At 29.9% G+C, this 19,743-nt stretch overlaps 1 protein-coding gene across 4 annotated transcripts; it reads left to right on the top strand.

Annotated features, from left to right (window-relative positions):
* Window positions 1-12,731: 12,731 nt before the first annotated feature.
* LOC7492401 (uncharacterized) lies at window positions 12,732-19,743 on the top strand. Of its 4 annotated transcripts, none has more exons than XM_024609598.2 (10): window positions 12,732-12,972; window positions 13,068-13,159; window positions 13,489-13,591; window positions 14,104-14,201; window positions 14,391-14,521; window positions 14,622-14,730; window positions 15,501-15,692; window positions 15,776-15,912; window positions 17,745-18,027; window positions 19,550-19,743. In XM_024609598.2, the coding sequence occupies exons 1-9, from the start codon at window positions 12,762-12,764 to the stop codon at window positions 18,025-18,027; spliced, it is 1,356 nt and encodes a 451-aa protein (XP_024465366.2). In that variant the 5' UTR covers window positions 12,732-12,761; the 3' UTR covers window positions 19,550-19,743. The 4 variants fall into 4 exon arrangements, with proteins under 4 accessions (XP_024465366.2, XP_024465365.2, XP_024465364.2 ...); XM_024609597.2 differs by lacking the exon at window positions 19,550-19,743 and adding an exon at window positions 19,030-19,178; XM_024609596.2 differs by lacking the exon at window positions 19,550-19,743 and adding an exon at window positions 18,201-18,950.

Here is a 19,743-nt window from a genome sequence, read left to right as displayed (position 1 = left end):
GTAAGATTTTGACTGGTTTGGATTTTGATAAAGAAGAAAGGATTTTGATCATGAAAAGAGAGAAGTCGTAAATTAAAGAGAGAAGGTTGAGGATGTTGTATGGTTGTTATGTAATATATAAAAGGTTATTTTAATCCGGGTCATTTTTTCTTAAATTTTCTATGAAGCTTAAATTAATGAAGATTATAAATATAAAGTTTAAATTAATAACCATTAGTCTCGTCTTCTTTATTTCACACGCTTTAAAAATAAGTTTTTTGAGTTTTTTCTTTTCAAAATATATGCAATAAGATTTTTTTTTTATGCATATGAGAATTTCAAGAATTTCCTTTTCCCACCTATCAATGAAAAATAATATATTTGAGACCATTTGAACTATGGAAAATATTAGACTTATAACTAAATATCAAATCACTAAAAAGATAAGAAGAGAAAGAGATAAGAAGGAGAGAATGAGAAAGGGTTTTTCATGATGAAATTACACTCGTTATAGCCCAAAAGGGGTTTCTTTTCTTCTCTTTTTTTAATAACATGGTGTCTAGATCAGCTTGCGCGCAGCTCGACTAATTTTATAGGCCCTGAAGTTAATGACCATGTAAGCTTCCAGTGACCTCAAGGTTTGTGGGACTCGAACATGTGACCTCTAAGGAGCAAATCTAATACTTGACCAGTTGAGCTACATCCTAAAATTACAAAAAAATTTGTTTTTTATGAAAGATTGTGTGGTCGTGTTCAACGCTCCCCCCCCTCTTTTTTTTTTTTTTTTTTTTAAGGATATATGTATTATACAATAATGACCTCCCTTTTTAAATTTTTTTTCTTAAAAAAATCGTAATTGCATTTTGTACATAGGAATATTTGTTTATGAGTGAGTGTTGAAGAAAATATTGATTTGCATAATCAAGAAATTAAGTTAATTATTTATGCTTTTGTTGCCAAAAAGATTGTTGAAGATTTGGGTATCAATTACAACGTTAATAAGTTTTTATATGATAAAAGAATATCAGTACAATCTCTTTTAGTATTTAAAGATTTTTAAAAAAAAAGCAAGGCGATTTTTGTATTTTAAAATTCCTCGTTGTAATTTCTATGAATAACTAGAATTAAAATTCCTCATATATTTTTAATAAATTCTTTCAATATTTTTATTGGAAAAACCTTTGTTATTACATAAACAGTTTTATTTTTCTAACTCTTTTAAGAATCTTATTAAAATTTTCACCCCTATATTAAATTTATGACTCTCAACCGACACTGCTTTCTATTAAATATGAAATAAATACTCAGTACCTGATGTAAGGGATACAAACCGACACTAGTATTGTGATAGCGGTTGTTATTCGAAATGTTTTTTTTAGAAATATGTTAAAATAATATTTTTTTTTATTTTTAAAAAATTATTTTTTATATCAACACATCAAAACAATCTAAAAATATAAAAAAATAATTTTAGCAAAAAACAAAATTTAAAATTTTTAGAAACGTGGTGCAAACGGGCACTAGTGTGCTGCTCAAATTGTAAATTTATCTTCAAAATTTTTTTGGTTATACAAGTTATTTTTTATAAAAATTCAAACTATAAATAAAAAAGCTCGTGCAAGTATTTAATCAAATAAATTGATAATTTTTTATGTAAATAAAAAAATACTAGTTAACAATAACTGAAAATACTGAAAAAATTAAAAGATGAATGTAAACCAAGATATTTAATATCGCTATACATGTTATTTGCTCGATTATGTTTAATGAATTTATTTTAAAAAATCAACATGTAATGGAAATCAATACACACATAAAATTTATCGAATAAAATAAAATAAAAAAAATTATGTAAGGTTGCACATATTAAAAATATTACAAAAAAATAAATGCTTTTAATTTTAAAAACAAATTTAATATATATAAAATATAAAAAAATATAGATGAATCACATTAACCTCATAAAAAAATGAATCACACTAACTTCATAAAAAAAAATTAAACACACTCAATATAATAAAAAAATAATTATTATTTCAAAAAGGCTAAATAAGCCAAAAAAATCACAGAGAATGGTTATTAACCAAAACATAAATGAAAAAATATTTTTTTAAAAAAATACATATAAAAATCAGTAATTTACAAAAAAAATAAAAGAAAAATAAAAAGAATGAGGACAGGTGTTGTGGGCTTGGTAAGCTAGGTCTAGCGCCTAGCCCACAAAGCAAGTGCCCGCGCGCGAGCCTGCAAGTACAAGCCCATGCACGTGGGCCTTTTTTCTGGAATTAATGGGGCGGACAACGTGTCGTTTATTACATTCTATTGCAAAAAAATAGACGATGTGTTGTTTAAAATTCTCAAAATTTGACAACTGTAGTGGTAAAAAAAACATGGTTGTTTGTTTTTTTTCTTCTAAAAATTCATTTTCAATCCATTTTGTTTTTACCTAAAAACACCTTAAGAACCTTGTTAAATAAATCTATAGCCTCCAAAAAGAAACAAATCGTGTCAAAACCCAAAACCAACCCGAAAAAAATCTTCCTGAGCTCTTGTCTCTTTTTTTATGCACTTTCAAGGTCTAGAGACACCCAATTTGAATTCTTTTTATCATGTGAAACTGTTTGGTACAAAAACAAACTATTTTGATGGTTAGAGTCTTCGGAATGATAATTTTCTCTTTATAGACAGGAATCCGGTAAGCCCCCCTCTTTCTCCTCATAAAAAAAATGATAAAAATAAAATTTGATATCAAAATTAAGTTTATGAAATTAAAGATATTAGTCAACTAATAGATTAAAAGGATAAGAAGCTAAAATGTTCTTTTCAAATAAATTCTAAAGAATTATCTATATTATCCTAGTTTCTAACTTCAATCATTTGTCTTTTAATTTTTTTTAAATATGCAATTATATGATAAAAAAAACTTAATCGTGCAAAGTAAAAGCCAAATACCTAAAATAAAAAAAATACTATTACAATCCATCCATATTTAATTATGAGAGGGTGAAGAGTTGGAAGATCTACAGTAAATGAGCCACGCTGATTATATTATAGGCGCGTGTGTATATATATATAAAATAAAATAAAAAGAGCGAAAGTTTTCAAAATGAATTAGATGAGAAGTGTCACAAAAATTCAAGCTGTTAGGACAATACATGTCAGGACAGAGATTTCCTCTATCCCGGAGATGTCCTTCAGTCCGAGTACGTGGCAGCATTGATTTTAGACAATAAGTTGAGTCAAAGTTTTTTTTCTATTAATTTTATTATTATTAACTTTTTAATTTTACTATCAAACTTTTTTACTAATCAACATGATTATCTTTCAACCAGTTAAATTAATTAGATTATCTCAAATCAACTTTTTTAGATAAAAAATCAAATTAAAATTTTTTAAAGTTAACTCATAATATCAAATTTAATAATAATATTAAATAATTTTCTACTGCTTAAATTGATGTTTTTTTTTTTTTTGCCACAGCATAGAGTGGGGCTCTAAACCGGTAAACAACCTAAAGAAATTGAAGATGAAAAGGAATTTGGATTTGAGACCATGCAATTTGTGAATTGTGGTTGGAGTTACGAAGGAGGCTTATTAATTAGGATGAGCGGGCTTTCCCATTTAATTTTTCTTAAATCTATTGACAGGTTCGTTTCATGGAGTCTTTCTTTATTAAATAAAAATTTAATCGTAAAAATTAAGTAATAATTAAAAGGTGTGGGAAAGTACATTTTGTTTTTTTTTTACATGTTTTTTTTCTCAAGATTGACTTCTTTTTTTCACATTTTTTTCGTTTTTTCCTTTTTTTTTTTTTGGTTTTACATGTTATTTTTTTCTCAAGATTGTCTTTTTTTTTATTCTTTTTTGTTTTTGTGTTTTTTTAAAATTATCTTTATTGATTTTTTTTTTTAATATTGAACTGGTTAAGAATTTAGTTATGTAGTTTTTTTCTTTAAAACATTATAGATTATTACAAGGTTCCATGCATGATTTTTTTTTCTTTTTATGAATTTTTTTCTTTTTCTTTTTTTTCAAAATGGTCTTTGTCGATTTTATTTTTTTCATATTGAGCTGGTTGAGAATTTTGTTCCGTATTTAAAAAAAAAAACACCGTGGATTGCTACAATGTTTCCCCACATAGTTTTTGTTTTGCTATAGTGTTTCTCCACATGTTTTTTTTAAATTATCTTTGTCGAATTTTTTTTTTAATATTGACCTCGTTGAGAATTTAGCTTTAACTTTCCCCATATGATTTTCCCCCATTTTTTTCATTTTTTATGTCTTTTTTTCAGAATTGTCTTTGTCGATTTTATTTTTTTCATATTGAGCTGGTTGAGAATTTAACGTTGTAGTTTTTTTCTTTAAAACACCGTGTATTGCTACAGTGTTTCCCCACATGGTTTTTTTTTCTTTTTTTTTTGGTTTTTTTCTAAAATTATCTTTATCGATTTTATATTTTTCATATTGAGCTAGTTGAGAATTTAATTTTGTAGTTTTTTTCTTTAAAACACTGGATTGCTACAGTGTTTCACCACATGTTTTTTTTATTTTTTTTAAATTATCTTTGTCGATTTTATTTTTTTCATATTGAGCTGGTTGAGAATTTAACTTTGTAATTTTTTTCTTTAAAACACTGGATTGCTACAGTGTTTCCTCACATGGTTTTTTTTTGTTTTTTTACCAGAATTGTCTTCGTCAATTTTATTTTTTTCATATTAAGCTGGTTGAGAATTTAGTTTTATAGTTTTTTTTCTTTGAAACACTAAAAGATTGCTACAGTGTTCCCCTACATGATTTTTTTTTGTTATGATTTTTTTCAAAATTGTCTTTATCGATTTTATTATTTTTAATATTGAGCTGGTTGAGAATTACAATTGTAGATTTCCACATGAAACACTATAGATTGTTAAAGTGTTTCCCTACATGATTTTTTTTCCTTTCATTTTTTTTGTTATGATTTTTTCCAAAATTATCTTTGTCGATTAGATTTTTTTAATATTAAGCTGATTGAAAATTTAACTTTGTAATTTTTTCCTTTAAAACAATATGAATTGCAACAGTTTTTGTCCATATGATTTTTTTTATTTTTTTATGATTTTTTCCACAAATCCACGAAAACACACAAGCATGCCACAAGCCCGCGGCATCACTCGAGCATGACATCTAGTATAAATGAGTACGAGTACACTTTTGACGGGAAAAAACTGGAATTTTTATCTTCAAATAAAAACTAAATTGTAAATATTATAACAATAGCTAAAACTGCTCTTCTTCTTCTTTTTTTGCTTTTTTCTTTGTTTTATTAAGCTGTTTTTTTTTCTTATAAATATTTTTTGTTTAATTTTTTTTGTTAATATTAAATTTTTTTTCTATTTAGTTATCAAACTTTCATGACACAGGTTCTGGGTTTGACGGGTTAACCCGGATTTTTTTTTCTGGTTTTTCTTTTTAATTAATTTTTTCGAGTGCAATCCACAGTGAAACGCTGAGCTGTTTTTTTTTTTTTGCTTTGTTTTTTTTAAGCTGTTTTTTTTTAATGTATATATTTTTTTAATTTTTTTTTGTTAATGTTAATTTTTTTTCCATTTAGTTATCAAACTTTCATGACACGGGTTCCGGGTTTGACGGGTTAACCCCGATTTTTTTCTGGTTTTTCTTTTTAATTAATTTTTTCGTTTAATTTAGTTTGTTCATGTTAAATTTTTTCTATTTAGTTATCAAACTTTTATGACACGGATTCCGGGTTTGACGGGTTAACTCAGCTAATTCTGGGTTAACCCAAAAATTATTTCTTTCCTACTCAGTTATCAAACTTTCCACAGTGAAACGCTGAGCTGTTTTCTTCTTCTTCTTTTTCTTTTTTTTGCTTTGTTTTTTTTAAGTTGTTTTTTTTCTTTGTTTTTTTTAAGCTGTTTTTTTTCTTTGTTTTTTTATGAATACTTTTTTGTTTAATTTTTTTTGTTAATGTTAAATTTTTTTCTATTTAGTTATCAAACTTTCATGACACAGGTTCCGTGTGTTGACGGGTTAACCCAGATTTTTTTTTCTGATTTTTTTTTAATTAATTTTTTCGAGTGCAGTCCACAGTGAAAACGCTGAGCTGTCTTTTTTTTTTTTTCCTTTTTGCTTTGTTTTTTTAATCTTTTTTTTTCTTTGTTTTTTTAAGCTGTTTTTTTTCTTTGTTTTTTTTAATAAATATTTTTTCTGTTTAATTTTTTTTGTTAATGTTAAATTTTTTTCTATTTAGTTATCAAACTTTCATGACACGGGTTCCGGGTATGACGGGTTAACCCAGATTTTTTTCTGGTTTTTCTTTTTAATTAATTTTTTCATTTAATTTAGTTTGTTAATGTTAAATTTTTTCTATTTAGTTATCAAACTTTCAGGACACGGATTCCGGGTTTGACGGGTTAACCCAGTTAATTCAGATTTTTTTTCTTTTTCTTCATTAGTTTTTTTCTTCATGTAGGCTTTTCTTTCTTTGTTTTTTTTTTAAATTAATATTTTTTTGTTTAGTATTTTAGTTTTTTTTTTCCTTTTTAATTATTATTTTTTAAAAAATTTAGTTTGTTAATATTAAGTTTTTTTCTCTTTAGTTATCAAACTTTCATGACACGGATCTCAGGTTTGACAAATTAACCTGGTTTGACGGGTTAACCCAGTTAATTCAGATTTTTTTTCTTTTTCTTCATTAGTTTTTTTCTTCCAGTAGGTTTTTTTTCCTTTTTTTTTTCTTTTTAATTAATCTTTTTTTGTTCACTTTAGTTTATTAATATTATTTTTTTTCTATTTAGTTATCACACTCTCATGATACGAATCTCAGGTTTGACGGGTTAACCTGATTTGGTAGGCTAACCTAGTTGATTCAGGTTTTTTTTCTTTTTCTTTATTAGTTTTTTTCTTCCAATTTCTTCTTTAAATATTGTAATTAACTATAACTAAAAGACATCAATCTTTTTTCTTCCAATTTCATGACAAGAATCCCAGGTTTGACGGGTGAAACCAGTTGATTCAAGATTTTTTTCTTTTTCTTAAGTAGTTTTTTTCTTTCAATTTCATCTTTTAATATCGATTTAATTAAGAATTAAACTTTATGATTTGTTTTGTTTACTGTTCATTAGATTATTGTGATCTCATAAGGGGATTTTACTGTACCCCTCCTTGCAAAGCACTATTCATCGGAATAATGCTTTGCTTTATTGTTTTTTTCTTTTCAATTAATCTTTTTTTTTTAATTTCATTCTGTAATATTAAATTTTTTCCTTTTTAATTATCGCATTTTTATAACAAGACCTTGCAACCAGACTCATATTCAAGGCTCCGGGTTTGATGTTGCAACTAAACTCACTCAAACTTGAGTCATGGAAGTTTAATATTATTATTAATATTATAAATATAACTTTTGGGTCAGGAGTAGCAGACAGACTCAATGCTCTTAGGTATAACTTTGAAGAAAGACCTAACATTCTTAGATTTAAATTTTTTTTGATATTTTTTATACAAAAAAAATTGGCCCGCAGCGTAGCGCGGGCCACGTTTCTAGTTAAAACAAGAATTTAAAGGAGAAGTTTTATGATGCTGTAATTATCAATACTTAAAGTGGTTTAAAAATAAAGAAAATGCTTACGGAGTTACAATAAATATGAACTGTGAAACTTTTTTTAAAAAAAACGCTTTCCTTTATTTTCCTTTAATTTTTTTTCAACTTCATTGTAATTTTTTTTTTACAATTGTCTAAGTCATCTTTAAATCAATCAAGCCAGCTAAATAATATCAAGACAATTTAATTTTAAATAGAGTTGAGCAAGGAGTCGAGTTGATATATATTTTTTGTTAGTTTTATTTTTTTCTCAACTTCATTCTCAAATATTTTTTACTTGTCAGGAGAGTTATATTTGGACTAATCAAGTTGATTAAGTCATGTCGGAATAAGTTGCACATCATTTAATTTTAAACTCGGATAAGAGAAGAAGTTGGGTCGGGAGGCTTTATATATATATATATATATTTCAATTTCATTATTCTTTTCTCAATTTCATTATCATACTTTTTTTACTAGTCAGACGGGTTATCTTTAGATAGACCAAGTCAACTAGGTTATGTAGAGACAACTTTTACATGATTTAATTTTAAACTTGGGTTAGGTAAGTAGTTGAGTTAATAGGTTTTTTTCCTGTAAATTTCATCGTTGTTTTCTCGATTTTGTTCTCAATTTTTTTTTTTGTCGCAGGGTTGTCTTTGGACTAGTTAAGTTGACTGGGTCATGTCCGAGCAACTCCCACACGACTTAATTTTAAACCTGAGCTAGGCAAAAAGTTGAGCCCATAGTTTTTTTTCTATCAATTTTTTTTTTCTCAATTTCATACTCGAAATTTTTTTCCCAATTAACTAAATTTTCTCTGGACTAACCAGGTCGATTGGATTATATCACACTAATTTTTATATAATTTAATTTTAATCCCATGTTAAATAAAGATTCATATTATACAACAAAATCTTTACAAACAAACTATATAGCAGAAAGCACGATATCCGTACATCCACGTATTTACAAGATAATGCAGCAAAATTAGCCCAAGCTATAGGGAAAAGATGAGGTGGTCCTTAGACCATCCAATTTGTGGTGCTATATAATGTATAATTCTGGCCAGGCCATATATACTGCGGCACTAATGCCTCTTGTAGTCAGTGCAAGGAAGCATTATATATGATTTGATCTACGTTGTTGCTAATATTATAATTATTAAAAGCTTAATTTTATGGTCCATAAAATTAATAATACTGTACGCAAGCTTGATTAGAACTTTCACAGATTTTACACATAGTATAGACACTCTACAACAAGCTGTGTAGGCTTAGAACTTTCACAGATTTTACAGGAAATTGCTGGGTTTTTGGACACTGGGAGGTCAAACTTCCATGACATAACTGTATTATTCGAGAAAGTTAAAGGTACATGCGTTTAATGTTGAAAAATAATGCAAGCAATCACTCACAGAACAGCACATAATGTTTCAATTCAGCCAAGTTCAATCTTTAGAAGACAATCTTGGCCTCCTCCATTTTTTCTTTCTGGCCTGGTCATTGTAATCTTGTGCCCGAAAACTAGATGAAATTATTAAAAAATAATATAAATTATATCTTGAGGTATTATCTAATAATTTAAATTTTTAGGTTAAATTGGTTTTTTAACATGATATTAAAGTCTTGATGATCAAGCAGTCACGAGTTCGAATCTCATCATTTCTATTTATTTGATAAAAATCAAGAATAAAATAGTGTGAGCATATACAAGACCTCACCTAATAGTTTAAATTTTTAAATTAAATTGATTTTTTTTTGACAGAAATTGCTTAATCAGATGCTAAAACAAGTGCTCAACTCTTCATTTTTTTTAGGGTGAGAAAATGACAGAGTTATACAATGGAGTGATCCTTTCCATGGTTAATGAACCGGTGGATTGAACAAGGACCTGGCCGACTCGCCTCCTCGAATAATATAAACTTATTTTTTTTATATTTTTTTATATACTAATATCAAAAATATTTTTTAAAAATTTTAAAAAAATATTATTTTAATATATTTTTAAATAAAAAACAATTTAAAACCCAACCACTCCTTACAATAACAATAATGATAGTATGATACATCATCTCATTGCTTCATCTGGTCCCATTATTTATTATCAACTGCAGGAATTTTATTAAAATTATCAAAAATAAAAAAATATTTTAAAAAATAATTATCCATAATAATATTTTTAGTATCCCCGTTATTTATTATCCACGGCCACAATAATGGTATTGGTACATCACCCCCGTTAGTTATTATCCACGGCAGGAATTTTATTAAAGCTGTCACGCACCGACGCCTCCTATTTATTTAATGCCTGGATAGAAGGTCATATTAATTTTATCTATTGCTGACACTGAATGGATGGAGGTCAGTAGAGGAGACCACACTGTTGAGTGTTGATAAAGTTTGTGATAAAATTGGAAGTTTGAGATTTAATTGATAACAGTATTATAAATTTAGGACTAAATTAAAATTTTACTTAATTTCTTTCATTAACAAAAAAAAAAAAAAAGCCCAAAGGAGAGAGTTTTTTTATATGCCTCTCCTCACATAACATTATTAACTAGAATAAGGTATTTTTTTTTTAATTTTAATTTCATTATTTAACATTAGATTTATTAAGAATAATGCTTTATAATTTTTTTAATTTACTTTTTATAAAATTATTCTAGATTTGTGACCCAAACTACGAGTTTAACAGGATAATTCAATTTACTCGAGTTTTTTATTGATCTTTTTCCCTTGATCTCATATTTCAACATTGGATTGATTGAGAATTTAAATTTTATGATTTGTTTCAGTTGGGTTTTTTGAGGTTATTCTCATCTCATGATTCAAGTCACGGGTTTACGCGGGTTAACCTTGGTTGACTCGAGTCTTTTTTTTAATTGATTTTTTTTTATTTTCATCTTTCAACACTAAATTAATCGAGAATTGAGCTTCATAATTTGTTTCAATTTGTTTTCTATTGAGTTATGCTGATCTCATGACCTTGGTTGCGAGTTTGATAGATTAAACCAGGTTGACTTGAGTTATTTTTTTAGATTATTCTTTTAATTGATTTTATTTTTAGTTTCATTATTCAATATTAGATTTTATAATTAGTTTTGATTTATTTTATATATAGTTATCATGATTTTATGACTTGGTATATAAATTGATAAATTAACCCAGATTCATTTAAATCAATCAATATATAATTGTCTCAATATTTATTAAAAAATCTTATTTTTAATATTTATTTTAACTTAAAATTTATTTTTACTAGCTACTTGATCTAGTCAAATTTATATTCAATGAAATTAAATTATAAATTAGGGTACGTGGAGTGTGATAAATGTTATATTTTAAAGTATTTTTTGTTTTAAAATATATTAAAATAATATATATTTTTTAATTTTTTAAAATTAATTTTCAACATAAACATAACGAAACAATTCCCTTATATATTTTTTTATTTTTTTATTTCCGTTGTCATTTTGCAACCCAAGAAACAAAAAGTATTATTTTTGGTTGAGGTTGATTTAATATTTTTGGTTAAAACTGTGGTTGAAATTGAGATTGAACAAAAAGTAGTTTAATGTGTTTGGTTAAGAATACTTTTAAAATTGAGGTTATAAAATAAATTTAAAAAATATATATATATATATATATATATATATTAATATTGATGGTTTTAAATTTAAATATTGTAGATTTAACTATTGCTATTATATCATGAAATAAATAATACTTTATATAAAATATTTTTTATTGTTCCATTAAACTATCTACAATTCCATCACGTATGAAATACATCCAACAAGGGCTACAATTTTCTTGGTTTCTTAAGAGCGCAACAACATCAAGTAAAATAAAATCAGGAACAAAATTGGGATTGCGATCAAATTCTGCAAATGCTACGTCATCAAGCGATCTCCGTCTAATTTATGTAGTGTCATTGAATAATGTTTAACACTAGTTTTTCAAATAAAACACAATTAAAAATAAAAAATATTTTTTATTTTACTGGGTCGGACCCGGTTCAATGCATTTTTAACTTTGGACCGGACCCGGTCCGGCCAGAACAGTGGAGAATGTCTATACTGTTCACGTGAACAGTGGAGTATGCCTCTACTATTTATGTGATTCCTTCGCGCAAGAAGCAACTTCTTGTGTTTTTGGTAAACCTGCGGCACAGTCATAGTTTATGGTGAGTCCTATCAAAATGAAATTTTATTTTTTGCTTAACCAAACAACAATATATGTGGTTGCGGGTGAACCTCACCTGCGATCACAATACCAAACGACCTTAATTTTTTCAGTTCTTTTTTTTACTTCTGTTGACGTGATTGTGATAAATGTTATATTTTAAAGTGTTTTTTTAAAATATATTAAAATAATATATTTTTTTAATTTTTTTAAATTAATTTTCAACATAAACATAACGGAACAATTCTCTTATATTTTATTTTATTTTATTTATTTCCGTTGTCATTTTGCAGCCCAAAAAACAAAAAGCATTTAATCTCTTCAGTTCTTGTTCTGCCTACTTCTGTTGACGTAAAAGCATAGCCATTTTGTACGATCTGACTACATTAACTGGCAAATAAATGAGTTAATATTTTTTAACATTTTTTTTTTAAATTTCCAGAGTTGATCTAGTCAAATTTATATTCAATGAAGTTAAATTACAAATTAGGATGTGATAAATATTATATTTTAAAGTGTTTTTTATTTTAAAATATATTAAAATAATATATTTTTTAATTTTTAAAATTAATTTTCAAAATAAATACATCAAAACAATCCAAATATACTAAAAAAATTAATTCTAAATAAAAAATTCAAATTTTAAATAAATTATATTTTAATCACACTACCAAACATCCCCTCAATCTATTAAGTCAATTGGATTTGGTTATATCATTAAGTTTTAGATTTAAATTAAAATCTAATAACGGATTAGACTTCAAATCCCTGATTTGTAAATTAGGTTTGAGTCGATTTTAATAGCTACAAGTATAACTTCAGAGGTGAAATGTACTTTCTTTTTTGGTATTTTTTTTTTTATAAAGATAACATGATATGGGCTGGATACGGACATAATCGTTTTTGATGGGCTGATAGCTTGCCCATCAGAAATGGGCCATTGCCATGATTAAAAACCCTATCATATTAATCCATGCTGAATCCTTCAACCCTTTCGTGTTTCCATTATCGTGAAAATGGAGATGTCTTGTCTGTGGACGAGACGCCTGCTGTTGGGAGCCAACTCTGTGCTTCTTGTGAAGCATCCTGCAATTGCCTTCTCCACTTTTGCTGCTACTCGTTCAATTCAACCACCACCACTCATTTCCCTTTTCTCTTCCCGCCGTCGCTCCCTTTCAACCACCACCGCCGCTTGTTCACCTCCACTCCATCCTCACTCCGACATTGGTAATCATATAGAAAGTCCGCAATCATGGGGTTTAAATTCCTTTCTTTTTTTTTATAATCATTCACTCTGCTTTTTTTTTTTTGGGTGAGGGTAGGAAATGGTGCCGTGAATGCTGCTGCTGCAGCTGCTATTCCATTGGAAAGCCCGAAGATGCTTCTGAAAGGAATGTCATATACTGAACTCGAAGTATGCATTTGAGCTCCTTTAATTTTATTTTTTTGGATTGTTAATTTCCGATGCAGTTTTATTTCTCTTGTGGCCGGTTAAGGCACTTTATTTTTCCTTTATCAGTCAATTTGGGCATTCTAATGCTTAGTTTCATAGTAAGCATTGTTCTAATGTGATTGTAGTAGTTTGGCTTTATTTTGTTTCTCTTTTCATTTTTCTGTAACAATTGGAGGGTAAGCAGCCAGCAGTAGTTGCTTTATTTTCCTTCAGGATAGGAAGATGCAAACGTTAAAGCTTACAGATTTTCAATAATCTCTTATTTGTTATCGTGGGATTTGTTCCAACAGAAATGGGTTCAATCTTATGGATTCAGACCTGGTCAGGCCATGATGCTTTGGAAGCGCCTGTATGGAAACGGAATATGGGCACATCATGTTGATGAATTGCAAGGCATTCTTCTATCCCATCCTATTTAGTTTTTAATCTTTTCAGTGCCTGTTTGGTAAAAGCACAACTGCTTTTGTATGCTTTTGGTTTAAAAACAGTGCTTGGTTAAGGTTTGGTTTGTTTTGAAACTGAAGCACATGACAATTTAAAAGGAAAATGCTTTGCTTTTAAAGCAAAGCAGGCTACCCCTTGGTTTTAACCAGAAGCAAATCAGGTTATGCGTGGTCTACTATTTTCTTAAGTAGTAAAAATACATTTTTTTTAAGAAAAGCACAACAGTCAATTACGGAACACTGCTTTTACCAATGCCACTTTCATCTCAACTAAGTAGCCAAAGCATAGCACAACATAACAATACCAAACAGGCCCTTAATAAGCTCATTAATGTTGTTAATGATTTTGCAATGTTTATTTCTATTTGTTGACTCTCTAGTTGTTTCACTGTTGAACTTCTTGTCCTGCATTCGAAAAACGCTGAGTCTTATGAACTCTATATTTGTTTTTACCTTGTGTAGGTCTGAACAAAGATTTTGTGAAAATGTTAGGTGAGCATGCCAAATTCAAGGCATTATCTTTAGAAAATATTCTCACAGCATCTGATGGCACTAGGAAGGTATCCATATCTTTACCAATTGTATTCATTCTCTCTTTGTTAGAATTTTTATATTTGTCTTTGTACCTCTTTGTCCCACTTGTAGGTCACTTATTTTTATGGCTTGAAAACTCAAATTAGCATGTAAGCTTTTGGCAGTTGTACCACTGAGAATCTTCTCATGATTTTGAAACTCACAGGAACTTGCAGATTTTATTTAGGTTGGATGATGGATTGGTAATAGAAACTGTTGTTATACCTTGCGATAGGGGTAGGACGACAGTTTGTGTTTCAAGCCAAGTGGGTTGTGCCATGAATTGTCAATTCTGCTTTACAGGCAGGCAAGCTAATATCTTCCACTTTGGGACTTTGTGTTTAAACTATTCATGTTCTTGCCACTAATAAGGTGCATTTTCATGTTACATGAATTTGGTTTTTCAGGATGGGTTTGAAGAGGCATCTGTCCACAGCTGAGATAGTAGAGCAGGCTGTTTTTGCACAACGTCTCCTAACAAATGAAGTTGGTCCCTTCACTAATGTTGTATTTATGGTAGGTGTATGATCAAGAAAGTCTTTTAGTTTGTGAAAGCTTTTCCTCTTAGTTTTGACAAAATTAGATCTCAATCGAGCGTTATGGATCTACCAAATCAGTGTTATTTTAAATCTTTATTAGGAAAAAAGAATTATTTCATGACTGCCTTTCCATCACCACTGTCATTATTTATGTAAATGTGGTAGAAAAACTGAGCAACTATGGAGACCTGTCTTCAGTCTACTTTTTTTTCTTTCATTATAGATGGATACATTTGATTTAAGAAAAATGAAATTCATAATCCTGTACAAGCATGTTAATTATGGATTTTTGAATTCAAGCTTTAAGCTTAGTTGGTATTTTCTCATTCTAGGGTTTCTAGATTTTCTCCCAAGCTCATTAGTAAGCTCCACTCGGAGCAAGCATCTTAAACCCAATACTTCAAATATAAGTAGGTTATGACTGAGACTATCCATTATTTTTATATGTTAGGTATGACAATCACCAAAACACCACATCACTTCTATGAATTTTCCAAGCAACTGTAAATCTCAATTGATATATGATTCTCTTCCATCAAAATGCTACATTAAAAAGCAGTCCACTGCTCTTGGTATGTCTTCTGGTTCTTAAAATGCTGCTTAACAAATGTTGTTATCTACTTTGTATTATAAGACAACTGCTGACCAGGAGTTGAACTAATCTTTTTCTCCAAGAACAGACTCTTGAATCTTCAAACTTGCCAAGAAAGCTTTTCTAATTATTGGCATAAAAACGTGTACCTGCAGGGAATGGGAGAGCCACTTCAAAATATTGACAGTGTTATTAAAGCTGCAGACATTATGGTGCATGACCAGGGCCTTCACTTCAGTCCTCGCAAGGTCACTGTTTCTACTAGTGGGCTTGTTCCTCAATTGAAACGTTTCCTCCATGAATCCAACTGTGCTTTAGCTGTTAGTTTGAATGCTACGACTGATGAGGTACATTTCATTCCACTTTATCTTGATTTACTGGAGAAATGTGCACATGTGATTGACCATCTCTGTTATAACAAACTATGCAGGTCAGAAACTGGATCATGCCGATTAATCGGAAGTATAATTTAGGGTTGCTTCTTCAAACGCTTAGAGAGGAACTTGGCTTAAAGAATAGCTACAAAGTTCTATTTGAGTATGTGATGCTTGAAGGAGTAAATGACAGGTTAGATTGGCCTTTTTTCCTTTGCATTTTTTTTCATGTGAGTATTATTGTTTTGTGCAGCCTATGATGTGCAAATGCAGCATTCTTATTTAATCTTAGATCTCCAAATTGACATTTACAACTCAATTAGTTTTCTTTTGCAACTAAGAAAGATCAAAACTATTTGGTCCATCAATATACTGAGCATATTTATTTGTGTGGCATTTCTATCTGGGATTATCTCGATTTTGGGTGATGAAGATGATGATTTGGTTAGGATGTTTTTACTTATGTTGTGTCAGCAACTCAGCATGCAGACCATATACTTAGAAACATTTTATCCATGATCCATGATTTATGGGTTTTGCATGCAAATTAAAAGGAACGGATGATAACTAAAATATAAATATATTTATTTACAAAATTGTTACAACACAAATCAAAATAGTGATAAGATTATAACTAGAAACAATTGTAAGTACACAGCTGGTAGCTAAATAAATTACATTTGGCAGATCTCAAAGAATGAACAAACAAATATATACAATTGTGCCCTTAACAAAGAGAGAAGAAAAAACGATAGACATGCACACTTGTCAAGAGGTGGAGCTCTTCAAACCCTGAGTAGTGCTAGGTAGCTGCTAGGGTGTCACGATATCAGAGACAAGTCCATATGTTGCCCAGTGTCACCTACAACTGGATAGGGCATAACATATTCAAACCGTTTGCACATAAGGTAACACAAAGTTTTGTTAGCTAAGGTGTTCTGATTCATTTTAGCTTAGATAACCTAATACAGCTTCCATAAACACACTTTGTACAAACATTCTTTACAATAGTAATGTTGAAATATGTATAAGGGTTAACAAAATCATTTATTGAATAAAAATATCTTAATGAGGTACCAGAGAAAAGATTACTGTAAATGATTTATGTTACATGTTCCATTATTTCAGTAGAGTCCAAAATCAATTGTTATTACCAAAAGCAACCTAATACATCCTGTCTTTGTTTAATGAAGTTTCTTTAACAAAAACATGTGAATTCCAAGAAGTTGGACTGTAGCTGAATAATCAGATTCTACGAAGTTGGACTTTAGCTGAATTTGAAACATAAAGTAAAGAATTACAAAACTAGAGTAATGCCTTTCATTGGTTAACATGTATGTACTCCAGTAGAGAGTGCAATTAGATGGAAACATACCTTGATTATATCAAGGGAAATAATCCTTCCTGGCTCACTGGCATAAGAAAATCCACCTAAAGGTAGGAAAAGAACCCAGGGCACCGAAGGCTAGTTTTGTTAGCCTGGCTGTCATAAAGTAATGACTGACTTTTGGAAAATTGCTCAGCTAAACATTGTGGGCAAAGTTGGCAACATGTCATACTTCTTCAGCCCAGTTTAGTGTAAAAAAAATGCTAAACATTAAGGATAAAGAACAAGAAAAAAAATTCAAGAAACTCATGGACCTTTGGATCATGATCTTAAAGGGGGTTTTGGTAAAAAGAAGAATCTTCTCCTTTGAGAATATTAAAAAAAGGAAAGTGAGAAGAAATCCCGGTAGCTAAGTGGTTTAGCGGGCGAAACTTGAGCATTTTCTGCATTGGACCCGATTGCCCATGTGTATTCTTGGATGTTTTTTTCTTGTTATTTTTTCTCTCTCAATGTTTAGCATTAGACTTAGTGTAAATCCATCATTATTGACCAGAGTCTTGAAAAAGCTGAGGCTTTTTCTTTGCTTAGCCTTCATAGCATGTTAATTCAAAAATAGCTTTGGAGTCAATAATCCAATTTATTTATCTGTTTGAAATTGTTGTGTTGTAGTGTCAACATTGATAATTGTTTGTTTTCAGTGATGATGATGCATACAGGCTTATTGATCTTGTTCAAGGCATTCCATGCAAGATCAATCTCATTCAATTTAATCCTCACTGTGGATCCCAGTTTAGACCAACCAGTACAGAGAAAATGATCAAGTTCAGAAATATTTTGGCAGAAGCCAAGTGCGTTGTTTTCATGCGATACAGTAAAGGCGATGATCAGATGGCTGCTTGTGGTCAGCTTGGCAAGCCTGGAGCAATCCAGACTCCCTTAATTCGTGTTCCAGAGCAATTTAAAATGGCTGTAAATGCTTAGGTGCGTTCTCGTCGTACATTAAAGATGAAGTAGAATTCTTATGTTTGAAAGGTGAAGGAAAATTGGGATTCCAAATTGTTTTATAACTAGGTCTTCAACATTAAGGTACGTTTATTGCCTCAATGGCCTAGGTCTAGCTCTCACACTGATGCTCGATCATTGCTGCTTTCAAGGGGGCCGCGCAATCGCCATTTTGGCCGAGTGGCACAGTGTCTCCCACTGACCTCCCTCGTTTTGCATGAATGACAAAATCAAGCTTAGCTACTGAGATTGACCGCCAACCGGCATGATATGTTCTGATTGATCGTTGCGATAGGAAAGAAAACTTCAACACCAAAGCAGCATTCACCATGATTCTATGATGCCTTACAACATCAGAACCATGTCGTGTCTTGAATCTTGATTTTTTTTGTCATTTCCCTCGAGGACCATCATGGCCGACTTGAATGCATATCCTAAGCTTCATTTTGGTGTCTTGGTGAATCATAGGTAAGCAGTCCAAGGCAAAATTAATGGGATTAGATGTCCAGAGGAGCACTAAAGTAATTGGATCTCAATCGTTAAGAGAACATTCAGAGAAGTCATAAATTCTGAATTCGTTGCTTCGAAATTGCTATAATTATTAACAAATATGGAAAAAGAACTGGTTTTTCCAGGTGCCGTGAACAGTGAAGCAGCTCCTCTTTTCTTTTCATTTTCATCTTTTTAAAATTTTTTTCCTTACTTCTCTCTATGAGCCTCCTCCAATTTCCTTCTCTGGGCTTACTCTCCGTGCTCCTGGTTTTGACAGTAAAACACTATCTGCTAGGTTTGATTACACTGTGCGTGACTCCCAGGCTCACGCTTTAGCCTGTACTTGTGTACTGTATCATACTAATTTATACTTTTGCATAAGCATCCATTTTTATCTTTGTTGTTCTGAACTACCTTAGCTTTTCATTATACAGACACTGCACTTTATGACGCTATTGATCTTTACAAAGTATTCTTTTTAACCTACAGGTTAGTGGATAGCATGCGAGTTGTGGGTGATGAGATATGTCAGCATGACAAGGATTGTTAGTATATGCTGTGTTAGGATCGTAGATTGATGCACAAACACAAAACACAAAGTCTTAACGTGATTTGATAAAAATTCTTACTTTTACAAAGCTTCTGATTTTACTCATTGGAGAGAAAATATAAATTAGAATGAGGAAAAAACACTTCTCAACTCAACCCACTTAGTGCACCCATGCTCTTAATTACATAGTGCAATATTTCAGCTCTCACAATACCTCTATTTATAGATGAAATGGAGGAAAAAACCTCTCCATTTTCAGTCAGTAATGATAGCCAAACCATCGAAAGTTTGCCCCCACCATTTTTAGCATTTTCAGCCACCAAACTTGCCGCCATTTTTTTATACTTACCATGCAGTCATCTTGGACACCCATGTAGACATTGCACATATCATTTTATTTTATTTTTTCTTGGTTTTCTTTGCTACCATCTGATTCCACGTATAATAATTTTCCACTAGGAGACAAATGACGCCATATTGATCTCTATCTCTGAAGACCAACTGAAGATATACATACTTCCAATTTCTCTGTAGTTATTCCTTTTATCAGCAGATTAGTATTTTGCACAGGATCTTGTACAGAACATAACACACATGATACTTTCGATTGCTGATGCAGAAGGAACTATACTCTTGTAGTTCCTTTCTTATTA

Source organism: Populus trichocarpa, chromosome 10, assembly GCF_000002775.5.
Source record: "Populus trichocarpa isolate Nisqually-1 chromosome 10, P.trichocarpa_v4.1, whole genome shotgun sequence".
NCBI lineage: Eukaryota > Viridiplantae > Streptophyta > Magnoliopsida > Malpighiales > Salicaceae > Populus > Populus trichocarpa.
Note: the sequence above shows the minus strand (reverse complement) of the source record. Positions and strands in the feature narration are given on the sequence as shown.

What these genes read in the sequence shown, in the direction of transcription:
- LOC7492401 (XM_024609598.2), top strand. Translation starts at nt 12,762, where the DNA reads ATGGAGATGTCTTGTCTGTGGACGAGACGCCTGCTGTTGGGAGCCAAC. An exon ending in TGTCATATACTGAACTCGAA is followed by an intron (nt 13,160 to 13,488) that starts GTATGCATTTGA and finishes TTGTTCCAACAG; the next exon opens with AAATGGGTTCAATCTTATGG. An exon ending in TCATGTTGATGAATTGCAAG is followed by an intron (nt 13,592 to 14,103) that starts GCATTCTTCTAT and finishes TACCTTGTGTAG; the next exon opens with GTCTGAACAAAGATTTTGTG.